This window comes from Convolutriloba macropyga, unplaced genomic scaffold, assembly GCF_964194025.1.
Source record: "Convolutriloba macropyga unplaced genomic scaffold, txConMacr16.3 SCAFFOLD_4408, whole genome shotgun sequence".
Classification (NCBI taxonomy): Eukaryota; Metazoa; Xenacoelomorpha; order Acoela; family Convolutidae; genus Convolutriloba; species Convolutriloba macropyga.
The window spans coordinates 2,403-16,073 of NW_027453421.1; the positions used below are offsets into that span (position 1 = coordinate 2,403).

The 13,671-nt window shown below is 35.8% G+C and overlaps 1 protein-coding gene across 1 annotated transcript; it reads left to right on the top strand.

Annotated features, from left to right (window-relative positions):
* The first annotated feature begins 12,373 nt into the window (after positions 1 to 12,373).
* On the top strand, positions 12,374 to 13,315 carry LOC142358276 (chymotrypsin A-like). The gene has a single exon (XM_075409710.1). It carries the CDS (start codon positions 12,374 to 12,376, stop codon positions 13,313 to 13,315), a length of 942 nt encoding a protein of 313 aa, XP_075265825.1.
* Positions 13,316 to 13,671: the final 356 nt, after the last annotated feature.

Sequence of the window (13,671 nt, forward strand, 5' to 3'; positions counted from 1 at the left end):
TGTGCGCAGTAATTAGTGTCGTTTGTCTCTCGTTTTGAAAAAAGAAAAATAGCATTTGACCTGATTTCAAAATTCTCTAAAGTAAAAGTAAAAGCACAAGAAAACGCGAGCTCTTCCAAGATGTCTAAACCGGGGAAGACTTCAAGTCAGGACTCGACTTAGATTTGACTAAAATTTAGCAGCTGTCGTCTTAGTCTTCACAAGTTTCAATCTACTTCAAGTTATCAGAGCTCAGATTCAAGACGTGTACTTCAATGGAGAAGTATTGATCAAGACATGGGTCAGCAAAGTCTACAACCGAGTTGCAATTTATCTGGTGCAACCAGATATCTTTCGTTGCCTTGTTTACGATAGCCTGCCAAGCGTACAGGAGACAGCATGGCAAACTTGCCATCTCAGATTAAATTCCAGTCCGAAATTGACCTCTGATTAGACCAACGCATACCAAAATGACCTTTGATCAGACCCGGGTCGAATGTCTTCCCTAAAATCCTCCCATTTTGATGTAAGAGTGGGGGGGGTAATTTGTCTATGGGGGGTAAATTGATGTAAGAGTTGGGCTGCAATGGGAGGACTTCCCCAGTGATTGTGGATTTTTTATCGTGTAAGATCTGACAATTTTCTGACAAAACCATCTTGCTAATAGCCTGTAAGGGGATGCATCTTCTTATAAGATCTTATAAGATGTTTATCAGATCTTATACGATAAAAATTCCTCTTATAAGATCTTACACGATAAAAATTCCTCTTATAAGATCTTACACGATAAAAATTCTTCTTATAAGATCTTACACGATAAAAATTCTTCTTATAAGATCTTACACGATAAAAATTCCTCTTATAAGATCTTACACGATAAAAATTCCTCTCATAAGATCTTACACGATAAAAATTCCGTTTTATCAGATCTTACGCGATAAAAATTTCCTCTTATAAGATCTTACACGATAAAAATTCTTCTTATAAGATCTTACACGATAAAAATTCCTCTTATAAGATCTTACACGATAAAAATTCTTCTTATAAGATCTTACACGATAAAAATTCCTCTTATAAGATCTTACACGATAAAAATTCCGTCTTATCAGATCTTACGCGATAAAAATTTCCTCTTATATAAACTCCTGAAATATGGTATATTCTTCATATTGAAGACAATTCAGAGTTGCTCTCAAGCAGTAGCCGAATAACTACAGCATGCAACACTTAAGTGTCAGAGCAACAAAGAGAAAAATATCTGATACTGTCTTTTAAGACTTATAAGATATTGTAAAAAAGATTATTTGATTGACAGGGGCTTTCGCCGAAGCGGTGATTATCAAACAAGGCTGAAAATTTTTTTTCAAAGACCAAAACTATCTTGGACTGCTAAGTTTAGCCAAACTAAACAGTTAAGACTCACAATAAAACTGCCGCCAAAACAGAATCGGCATGCATTTTTTGTTTCATAATTTGTTAGCTGACCGATTATTGTTTTACTTTCATAGGACCTTGACTACGTTATACGGTTATATTGAAATAATTAAAACGTGTCATATCAGATCTTACACGATAAAAATTCCTCTTACCAGAATTTTTATCGTGTAAGATCTGATAAGGGGAATTTTTTTCGTGTAAGATCTGATAAGATCTTACACGATAAAGATTCTTAGTCAGCATCTTATCAGATCTTACACGATAAAAATTCCACAATCACTGGGGTTTTAAGGAATTACCCCCCCCCCCACTGACTGAAATTGCCATGTAAGAGTGGGCTGTAAGAGTTCGAGGGTAATGGAGAAATTACCCCCGAACTCTTACATCGTTTTACCCCCCTTGGCAGACCAAAAAAGCGATGTAAGAGTTGGGGGTTAATTTGTCTTTTACCCCCTCACTCTTACACCATTTTACCCCCATTGGAAGCCCAATGCAGCCCAAAAAGACGTAAGAGTTTTCAGCTGCATTTTCCTAAAAAAATCCTCTCATTGCAGCCCCACTCTTACATCATTTTGGGCGGAAACATTCAACCCGGGGACTATCGTTTATGCTCATAGCTCCGCGTGCGCTCGAAAATCTCCTCTGTTCAGACTATCATGCGATCGAGAGACACTCCGTGTTCGCTTAAGTCTGCCTCTGAGCTGTCTAGTGTGCTCTTGAATACACCTCTGATCAGAATCAAGTGCGCTTGGTATAGACTGAGCAGAGAATGGCTTCAGACATGATCAAGTCTCTTAATTTCGTTATAATATTTTAATTTGATATAAATCTGTGTTTTTTCTTGAATATAGTAAACTTAGGGAAAGCGATGTCTAAGAGTAATGCTAATGATGAAATCCCAAGAGTAATGCTAAAAATCTTATGTGTTGAGTTAGGTTATCTTTCAAGTGAACATCTTGGAAGAACTCCCCAGGTTACCCACCTTAGACGAAACTTTGAAAACTTACTAAGACTTATAAAACTTGAAAAAAGTTTGTACGGCACCGTATAAGGCCGTAATAATTATTCTACGGCACCTTATCCAATTCATGTAGATACCAAATTCAAAAATCTACCTTCCTAAAGCCGGTTTTAAAAACAAAGCTTATCTCATATAAGCCATTTTTTCATTAGTTTTTGTCAATTTTCACATCTATGAAAAATTACAAAAACTTATTACGGCGCCATATAAGGCAGTACCATGTTTTGTAATTCTTCAGATGTGTTGTTTTCAAACGTTAATTTGCTCTGCAGTTACGCATGGCGGTCAAAATTTTTACCTTGAAAATCTGTTAAGCCCCTTGTAAGGCCGTACCGAACTATGGAAGTCTACGGATATCTTCCGCAGTTCATATCATTATTCAGCCTGAAGTCAACCAACATTCAACTCCAGAAGTCCATCAAAAGGGTCAAAACTGATATTTTGATCACGTATTATGTCTCAAAAAATATTGGCTGTAAACTGAATTTCGGAAAAAGAAAAGAATTGCGGTTTAGGTGGATCAAATAAAATTCGCACTGTTTTACACATTAAGATGTCAGTCGCACCTACACACAGCTGGTGATTAGATTGCAAGCTGGAAAAGTCTCGAAAGTCGGTTTTTCAACTTGACTGGAGCATTTTCTGGAAATTTTCCAGCTATTATTTTACCTTAAAAGCCTTATTAATCTTGGTACGGCCTTACTACAGCGCCTTATTAGTCTTGGTACGGCATTAGCACGGCACCTTACAAATCTTAGTACGGCCTTAGTACGGTGCGGTAGTAAACTTGACAAGAACTTAGTACGGTTTTAATCTGAGACTTATACGGTGCCAAACTAAGGTCGTACCAAGTTTTCCAAGTATGGGTAACCTGGGTCGCGTTTTGATGTGCATCTACTTTCGCTTTCGAAAAATTTGAAATCAAGTCATTCTCAAATGCTTTCTTTCTTTCTTCAGAGTGAAAGACAAACAACAATAATCACTGCGTGCAAGAGTTAAATCAAGACTTTACTCATTGCATGGCAACTAGAGGAAATACGCGTTGTCATCATGTTTTCAAAAGAAGTTCTCGAGACCTGCAACAAAGAACAAATAAATACAAAGCTTTTGGAGCCCTATCAAAAAATACAATAAACAGACAATATCCCAACCACACTTGAAAAAGATCTTGTTGTTGACTATGAAATGCAAAAATTAACTGTCGGACATCAAAAAGAAATTATTAATCGCATGGAAAGAGAAATCGAGTTTTTCAAAACACAAACTTCAAAAGATATTTATAATTTACTTCAGAGGCAGGAGACGTCAGAAAACAACAGTCGCGTTGATCCTGCATTGAAATTTCATCAAGGAAAAATGATACCCCGAGTTGCCAAGCAATTAGTTGTATCTGATAATACTTTTCGGAAAGTAAATCAGCATGACATTTCGCAGCAGACTGCAATATACTCTTATAATCTGCAACAATAGGAGATATACTTAATGTAGTTGATTGCTATTCCCCTGGAGCCAAAACGGAAACTTTAATTGTAAATGTCGCACATAATTCAATTGACAAAGGTTTTTCTCGACAGGAGGCAGCGCGAATCAGCTCAAAGAAGCAGTCAACAAATGTATCCTAAAATTCAAATCTCATCGTGTTGCTATATGCAAAATTGGTCCGGTAAAAGATGGTTGCTCTGGAAGGAGGACACACAAAGAGGAAATATCTAAATTCAATGATCATCTAGAAGCTATGAGCATCTGGAGCTTGATGACTCCTACGCAGGGTCATGGATTGACGTTTTGGAAAATGCGCCATCAACTGATGATATATACTTTGATGGAGTGCATCCCAAATAATGGCGGTATAAAACGTCTGGTAGAAAACATGTGTCACTATAATATACCCTACCAGCATCACAGAGCACCATTCACCCTCGGAAATTACATTAAAAAAATTGAATTTTTCTTGAGTTGACTAACTGTTTTGACATGACGTTTTTTCAACGCTCTCAGCATACAAAAAAGCTATCAAGATATATCAAACTCCATCATCAGCGGGACTCCAAAACTATTGCTATAGTAACTGAAACTTGAATGAGCGAAGAAAAAAGCTTTATTATAAACCTCAGCGCTCAGCACAATTTTATGCATGAAAATCAGTCACATGAAGCAGGAGCAGCTAAGGGTGGGGGTGTAGGAATATGGATTCCTAAAAAAATTTTAAACGCAGAAGAGAATTTGAGTTAGCTGATCCGAGATTTTTGAAACATTATGGCTGGGACTAGGCAATCCTTTAAAGAAAAATGTCTTATTCAAATCTCCTATTGTCCACATCAAAGCCTGGGTGACTTCTTTTTGACAAATTACGCGCCAAAGTTTCTAATACGTTCTCAACTACTGATAATATTCTCTAATTTGGAGATTATAACATAATAGAAACATTGAGCGCAAATGCGCAGAAAAATCTTCAGAATTTTGCGTCGGGACTAGGATTACAGTTACCTAACATTGATATTCTTACAAGCATAGGCAACATTAAGAAAGAAAATTAATAGACCACTTTTTTCGACTAATGAGAAAACCACTAGTTGGGAAATTAGCTTACCGCCTTTCGATATTGATCATAATGCTTTTTTTTCAGAGCAAATTCTTTTGTTGGAAGAAAAACAAATTTATCTTATTAAACGATATACCAAAAATTTTTGTCGATGAATATTTCAATAGAGATCTGGCACTTGCAGATTGGAGAACAGTTTATCACAAAGAAACTGCAATGAAATGTTTGTTGACTTTAACAGAATTTTTTTTACAACACTCCAGAGAAACACACCAACAGAGAAGAAATTAGTTTCCAATATAAAAAAACTACTTCAGATAAACCCTGGATGACAAAGAAAATTGAACAGTTAATTGCTGAGAGACAACGTTACTTCAAAGGACTAAAAAGTGACAAAGAATTAAACTTCTGGGTGTTTTTCATTGGATACTGGACCACCGAATTTTTTCTGACTTTCTTCATCAGGAATCTTAAAAATTTTTAGTAATAACCGTTTTTTGAAAGGAATAAGAAATTGTAGTTTTTTCGAGATTTCACTTGGCGGTTTTTGACAGCAAATTGCGGAAAGTGCAAGAAAAAACCTTGGGTAGGGCACAGTTAAATGAATCATCAAATAAGTTGTCCGTTGTTTAAAAGTTGTTCGTGACTGTTGTTGTGACCGTTCCCGTTGTAGAAAAAGTTCTTTTTGTCGGTGGGGGAGCATTTGACAGTCCAGCTTCGACAACAAAATCTATCTTTAGAGGGTTTGGATTGTCGAATGTTGAATAGAGTTTCGTCATCTTAGTCCGACATCATTAATTCGGGTTAAAATTTATTTGTGATTCGATTAAAGTTAAAGAGTGAAGATGGCAATTCAGTTGCAAAGGAGATCGGGAAAACAACTGCTTTGAATTGCATCATTTGTGAACAAAAGATTTTAAATTGAATTTAGTGATACTTATTTCGCTAAATTATCATCATTGCAGCTTTAAAAATTTTGTGTTTTTCCGTGCAATTCTTTAAAAAGTTTGTCATTAATATTTAGAGTTTTTGCGTTCATATTATTTGCCTCAATTCGCTCCGCGAAATCCGTACAGTTGTGATTATTTTAAAACACTTCTTCTTAATGCGTTTGAGTCTGTCCATTTTGCAACTAAGAAAAGCTCATCATATGCAGTCATTTTAGCAGCTGATTGTTGCGGATCGTGCAAGATATAATCTACCAGACCCAGTTTTGAGCCGGATAAATGATGGAAAGAGAAATCGAAGGGAAGTAGTCGATCAACCCAACTTGCGAGACGACTAATATATTATTCATTAGCTTTATTTTCACGCATTATTGAGAGCAAACCTCTGTGATCTGTAATGAGATTGCATGGTCTACCATAAAGGTAACAATTGAAATGTTCAATCGACGAAAGAACACCTAGAAGTTATAGTTCACTAGTACTATTTCTCTCTTCTACTGAACAAATAAAATGCAAGGCGAAGGCTACTATTTGCCAAATTTCTGGAGTACATTGTTCAAGTGCGGCTCCGAGGCCTTTCTATGATGCGTAACTTTTCATGCTTGCTTTTATCTTTGGGTTGAAATATTTGTTTTCAGTACTTTGGCAACATTTTCTTTAATTGGGTTGAGTTGTTTTTCTTGTTCTTCTGTCCACATTAAATTAGTGTTTTTCTATATTAATAATCGTAAGGAATGGCAGAGTTGGGACAAAGTCAGTTTGTTTTTTCTGAGTTGATGATCTAAACCCATGAAATATCTTAACTTTCTTGATTTAGTTGGTGCACTGAGGAGTTGTATTGCATCTGTTTTTTGCTAGGGGTGTTATTGCGGAAAAAGTATTTTTGCGAACAAGTCATTCTATATCCGCTTATTCAAAAAGGCTTTTTTGCCGGGTTAATACCTAAGTTTACCCCATCTAATTTTTCGACTGAGTTTGATACTAGTTGTACATGATCTTCTATTTTTCGTTAGCTGACTATCAAATTATTGTCGATAAAACAAAAAGTACTAGTGATTCTAATCTGAGAGCAGTCAAAACCCTTTCGGAAATTAGTAGACATATCCGTTAAGCCATAAAACCCTGTTTTGAAGCAAAATGCGCATGCTGTATTACCACTAACTAGATTGAAATTGCAATTAAGTGCCGTATCGGCGTGTAAGTTCTGTTGTTTGTAAGCGGATTGCCACTCGATTGTGGTAAATTATGCTGTCTCGTGCGGGGAACTTGACAGTGTTTGCAATATTGTTTAGATTAGTGAGTCGATATGGGGCATTTGATATTTATTTTTGTGAAGAAATTTTTTTTGAAACCTCGGCTATTTTAATTGGTTGGTCCTTCTCTAGCGTAATAACGAGAAGCAAAAGGAAATATTGATGAGAAGATCTTGACAATTTTTCAATGTGATAGTTCATTTAATAGTTTTCGAGTTCAATTTTGATTTTTGGTTGTAAAGGAATTAGTACTTTTGCTTATTGATGCGTTCTCTTTTGCGTTCTTCATTGTTTCTTTTGAAATTCTATTGCGTTCTCCATTGTTATGGGGCGTTGGTGATTGGTGGGTGTTACAAATTTGATATTGGGACCAGATTATCGAATTGTTTTGATTCCTAATTGACCAAATAATTCTCGCCCAGCAATTGGTTTGATCCTATCTGCAACTACCGTAATTTTTGCACAGTGTATTTCCCAGTCGTTATTTTGAACTGGCGTTTTTAATGTGCGCAAAGTTTGCACTGTCTTATACGGAATGATTTAGCTCTGATGGTTTTTTTCTCTGACCATTTAGCGTCTTCTTAATTGTACATAATATGCTTTGAGAGTGTATAATTAATAATTGTACATCCGCTGTCTGAATCGAGATGTAAACAAAAGATTGTTTTTCCGTGTGTGATGTTTATTGTGTGATGTTTCGTGGTGCTCTTTCATTTGTGTCATTATTTGCAATCATTTCAACATAGTTATTGTCGGGGGAATCATTGTGTTCGTTGTAATTGATGAAACTGACGTTTTGTTCTTCCGAAGTGTCTACGTTTTCATGATTATCAGTGTTAAGTACTCTATTAACTTGTAATGTTTTCGTTGGTGTTTTGTTGTTTCCAACGTACTTTTGCGAGGGAATTAAGTGGGCCAGTGATTACACTTCTTACCCACAGCGATGCTAACCAGTCTGTGATTTCGTGATCAGTTTTTTTCAGAGTTTCTGCATTGACCATTGGGCTCGCGATTAAAGGTATTTTGATTTCGTTGTTCTGGTCATGTGTTTGCGTCGCGTATTTGATTGATTTGTTAGACTTCTTTTTTCACCAAAAATGTTCTTAGACGAAAGGAAAGGTCTATAGATATTAGATTTTCATTGCCTTAGAGGTAATAGTTTAAAATATTTCATGCTGCCTCTAAGAGTTCTAGCTTGATTGAACACTGTATTATCTTATTTCATTATGTATAACAGAAGCAAAGCTTATTATTGCCCTGCATATATCCTCAAACTTTATATCTGATTCTTTTTGAAAGGTTCATCTATTCTGTCATGACAATTGATTAGTGTCTTGCGATGACGTTTATATAGGTGATAGATGCAGATTTAGCAATCAATTTGACAGCACTTTTCAAGCCCTGCTGCTGCACCTCCGTCAATATAGTTTTGACCTCTTTCTCCAAAAGTTTTACTCTAAAAATCTTGACCTCTTGATTAAAGCGTGTTAAATTGGTTTATTCAATTGTTTACTTGCTTCAGACAACGGTGAATATTAAATTAGCTTCTTTATAAGAATGCTCCTGCCGTTAACTGCTTCTCAGATCAAACCCTAATCATTAGGTTTTAGTTGTGCAATTTTTTGTGGGTGCCTTTTTAAATAATAGATTAAAAACTCCACCGTAGTTTCTTCTGTCCCATCAGCGCATAGATCACTGTACTGCTAAGTAGATTTTAATTAGATCAACCATCAATCTAATTTCTCTCTTCTACTGAACAAATAAAATGCAAGGCGAAGGCTACTATTTGCCAAATTTCTGGAGTACATTGTTCAAGTGCGGCTCCGAGGCCTTTCTATGATGCGTAACTTTTCATGCTTGCTTTTATCTTTGGGTTGAAATATTTGTTTTCAGTACTTTGGCAACATTTTCTTTAATTGGGTTGAGTTGTTTTTCTTGTTCTTCTGTCCACATTAAATTAGAGTTTTTCTAATAATCGTAAGGAATGGCAGAGTTGGGACAAAGTCAGTTTGTTTTTTCTGAGATGATGAACTAAACCCATGAAATATCTTAACTTTCTTGATTTAGTTGGTGCACTGAGGAGTTGTATTGCATCTGTTTTTTTGCTAGGGGTGTTATTGCGGAAAAAGTATTTTTGTGAACAAGTCATTCTATATCCGCTTATTCAAAAAAGCTTTTTGCCGGGTTAATACCTAAGTTTACACCATCTAATTTTTCGACTGAGTTTGATACTAGTTGTACATGATCTTCTATTTTTCGTTAGCTGACTATCAAATTATTGTCGATAAAACAAAAAGAACTAGTGATTCTAATCTGAGAGCAGTCAAAACCCTTTCGGAAATTAGTAGGCATATCCGTTAAGCCATAAAACCCTGTTTTGAAGCAAAATGTGCATGCTGTATCACCACTAACTAGATTGAAATTGCAATTAAGTGCCCTATCGGCGTGTAAGTTCTGTTGTTTGTAAGCGGATTGCCACTCGATTGTGGTAAATTATGCTGTCTCGTGCGGGGAACTTGACAGTGTTTGCAATATTGTCTAGATTAGTGAGTCGATATGGGGCATTTGATATTTATTTTTGTGAAGAAATTTTTTTTGAAACCTCGGCTATTTTAATTGGTTGGTCCTTCTCTAGCGTAATAACGAGAAGCAAAAGGAAATATTCATGAGAAGATCTTGACAATTTTTCAATGTGATAGTTCATTTAATAGTTTCCGAGTTCAATTTTGATTTTTGGTTGTAAAGGAATTAGTACTTTTTGGCTTATTGATGCGTTCTCTTTTGCGTTCTTCATTGTTTCTTTTGAAATTCTATTGCGTTCTCCTTTGTTATGGGGCGTTGGTGATTGGTGGGTGTTACTAATTTGATATTGGGACCAGATTATCGAATGGTTCTGATTCCTAATTGACCAAATAATTTTCGCCCAGCAATTGGTTTGATCCTATCTGCAACTACCGTAATTTTTGCACAGTGTATTTCCCAGTCGTTTTTTTGAACTGGGGTTTTTAATGTTCGCAAAGTTTGCACTGTCTCATACGGAATGATTTTAGCACTGATGGTTTTTTTCTCTGACCATTTAGCGTCTTCTTAATTGTACATACTTTGCTTTGAGAGTGTATAATTAATAATTGTACATCCGCTGTCTGAATCGAGATGTAAACAAAAACTTGTATTTCCGTGTGTGATGTTTATTGTGTGATGTTTCGTGGTGCTCTTTCATTTGTGTCCTTATTTGCAATCATTTCAACATAGTTATTGTCAGGGGAATCATTGTGTTCGTTGTAATTGATGAAACTGACGTTTTGTTCTTCCGAAGTGTCTACGTTTTCATGATTATCAGTGTTAAGTACTCTATTAACTTGTAATGTTTTCGTTGGTGTTTTGTTGTTTCCAACGTACTTTTGCGAGGGAATTAAGTGGGCCAGTGATTACACTTCTTACCCACAGCGATGCTAACCAGTCTGTGATTTCGTGACCAGTTTTTCCATAGTTTCTGCATTGACCATTGGGCTCGCGATTAAAGGTATTTTGATTTCGTTGTTCTGGTCATGTGTTTGCGTCGCGTATTTGATTGATTTGTTAGACTTCTTTTTTCACCAAAAATGTTCTTAGACGAAAGGAAAGGTCTATAGATATTAGATTTTCATTGTCTTAGAGGTAATAGTTTAAAAATATTTCATGCTGCCTCTAAGAGTTCTAGCTTGATTGAACCCTGTATTATCTTATTTCATTATGTATAACAGAAGCAAAGCTTATTATTGCCCTGCATATATCCTCAAACTTTATATCTGATTCTTTTTGAAAGGTCCATCTATTCTGTCATGACAATTGATTAGTGTCTTGCGATGACGTTTATATAGGTGATAGATGCAGTTTTAGCAATTAATTTGACAGCACTTTTCAAGCCCTGCTGCTGCACCTCCGTCAATATAGTTTTGACCTCTTTCTCCAAAAGTTTTACTCTAAAAATCTTGACCTCTTGATTAAAGCGTGTTAAATTGGTTTATTCAATTGTTTACTTGCTTCAGCCAACGGTGAATATTAAATTAGCTTCTTTATAAGAATGCTCCGGCTGTTAACTGCTTCTCAGGTCAAACCCTAATCATTAGGTTTCAGTTGTGCAATTTTTTGTGGGTGCCTTTTTAAATAATAGATTAAATACTCCACCGTAGTTTCTTCTGTCCTATCAGCGCATAGATCACTGTACTGCTAAGTAGATTTTAATTAGATCAACCATCAATCATCATATTTTGTACTTGAACTTACAATGTTAGTTTTCTACAGCCGGTTTGAATTCTAGCCCAATATTGATTGCACCATTCAAGTCTAATATTTTCACAGTCCGAAAAAGTTTCAGAAACCAAAAAATGATCCTAGGAGACTGCTGCCGTTCTGTCGATGGTCTTGCAAAACACCGTCCACAAATCAGTTAACCCATTCAAACCTGACTTTAATCTGTAGATGCTTGTAGCAAATCTTTGGTCACTTTTGAAGTTTGGAGTTTAAATTTTTAGCTGAGTTTTCCATTCTAACTCGCGTAAGGTAACTTCTTTATTCTGCAAGCTTAATAGAGGCACCATCCTATGGACAGGCTAAGGCCTTTTTGGTGACCTCTCAAATGTGTTGTATATCTATACACTAGTTCGGAAAAAGTTATTATTATTTTATAATGTAGTGAGCAATTATATAGGCAAAAGTTTTTTAACAGAATTTTTGTAACAAGGTTTTTCTCCTTTGAATGACCAAACACAATTTTGTTTTCTATTCCATTTTCTACGTATTAAAATAAAGTGATTTTAATAAAATATCTTAAAAAAACATCACTCTCAAATTTTAATCAAATTTTAGAGATATAATGACACGATGAGAGGTCTTATTTGCGACGGAGTTCAACTTCTCAGTGATTTGTTGTTCAAAGATTTCATTTCTAAGAGTAACTAATATCAAAAATAAATTAATATTCAAAATTGTCCTAGTAAAAATTGTCCTAGTAAAAATTGTCCTAGAAAATGATTTGAACTTGAACAAGAAAGAAAGCTATTTTTTCTCATATACTTCAGCACGGCAATACAAACAATTTAGATCTATGGACATTCAATTTGAAACATTGTGATACGACTAATGAAAACAGCAGGTGTCCTGTTTCTGCTTTGAATGCTAGACATGAGTATTAATTTGGTTTTGCTTAGAAACAATGCCAACTTCGACTATTTCATCTGGTCACATATTGGTGTGTGTTCTGACTCTGTGGACGATCGTTGTGGATCTTCAGTTGGTTAACAATCATCCACAATCAAATAATCAGAAGAGAATTATTGGAGGAAGAGTCGAGCGAAAAAGAGGCAATTTTGTAGTTTTTGTTAACAATGGATATTACATTGATAATAGAACTATTTGTCAAGGCGCTCTCTTCAAAAATTCTTTTGTGATTACTCTGCAAAGTTGTCTGTTGAAGTTCCCAATGAGCGACAGGACCAGAGTAATCATAGGGATTGACTCATCCGACCGCACGCAAACAGCCAGTGTGAGTCGAATATTTAGACATCCTAAATACGACCCTAAAACATTATCTGGAAACATCGCCTTGCTGAGATTGGGCTGTACTAGAATTTTCCCTCGCATCCCCAGGATGCCTGAAGATGCAAGAGAACTTCCTGATAGAAATGTTGTCCTTCCTGGCGAGGAGATAATTAGTCCAGGTACATCTGTTCACGTTTTTGGACGGAATATTTTTGGCGTCTCGAGTTTGGGCAAACTTCGTTCCATGGCTGTGGTACATTCCGCAGAAAAGACGCTGCTCTCTCGAGAGGAATGCGCAGCCAAGTACAAAAAAGCAGGCAGGAAGTTTAGAAAGAAAGACGAAACTCGGTTTTGCGCAGAGACGGTGGACAAAAACGTATGTATTGAAGGAAAAGGTTCTCCCCTGATCCTTTCTCAATCTCTCAATTCGGACAGCCAGCATCCTGTACTACTTGGTTTAGCCTCAAGTGGAGTAAATAGATGTACAGATCCAACATATCTGAAACAATATGTCAACGTAACGCGATTCAGAAGATGGATTAACAAGAAGACTGCTCGATACGTGGACTGCGAGGTTTCTGGATTATTTGATTACCCGGGAGATTATAAAATATAATATAACAAATTTACAATATTATATAACGCAAATTTAATATAGAATTTTTGCTAATATGGTATTTGGAGCTGCTTTTTTCCCAAGTAGTGTAGTTTGAGTGTGCGAATCCAGTTTTAAGATTTCAGCACGAGTACTCAACTCATTTTTTAATTAATTGTAGTGTAGAGAAGCATCATGCTTTATTCGAATAAAAATCAATTCTGTAACGGGTACTGAATTCTACAGCAAGCTACAAACGTTTTTTATGAGTTGAAAGAAGATACTGATGATTAACCAGTTATGGTTTATAGATTAACCACATTGTGTTCTATACTTTTCCGCCAAATATAGATTTTTTTCAGCAAAGAGGTATCTGG

What these genes read in the sequence shown, in the direction of transcription:
- LOC142358276 (XM_075409710.1), top strand. Translation starts at nt 12,374, where the DNA reads ATGCCAACTTCGACTATTTCATCTGGTCACATATTGGTGTGTGTTCTG.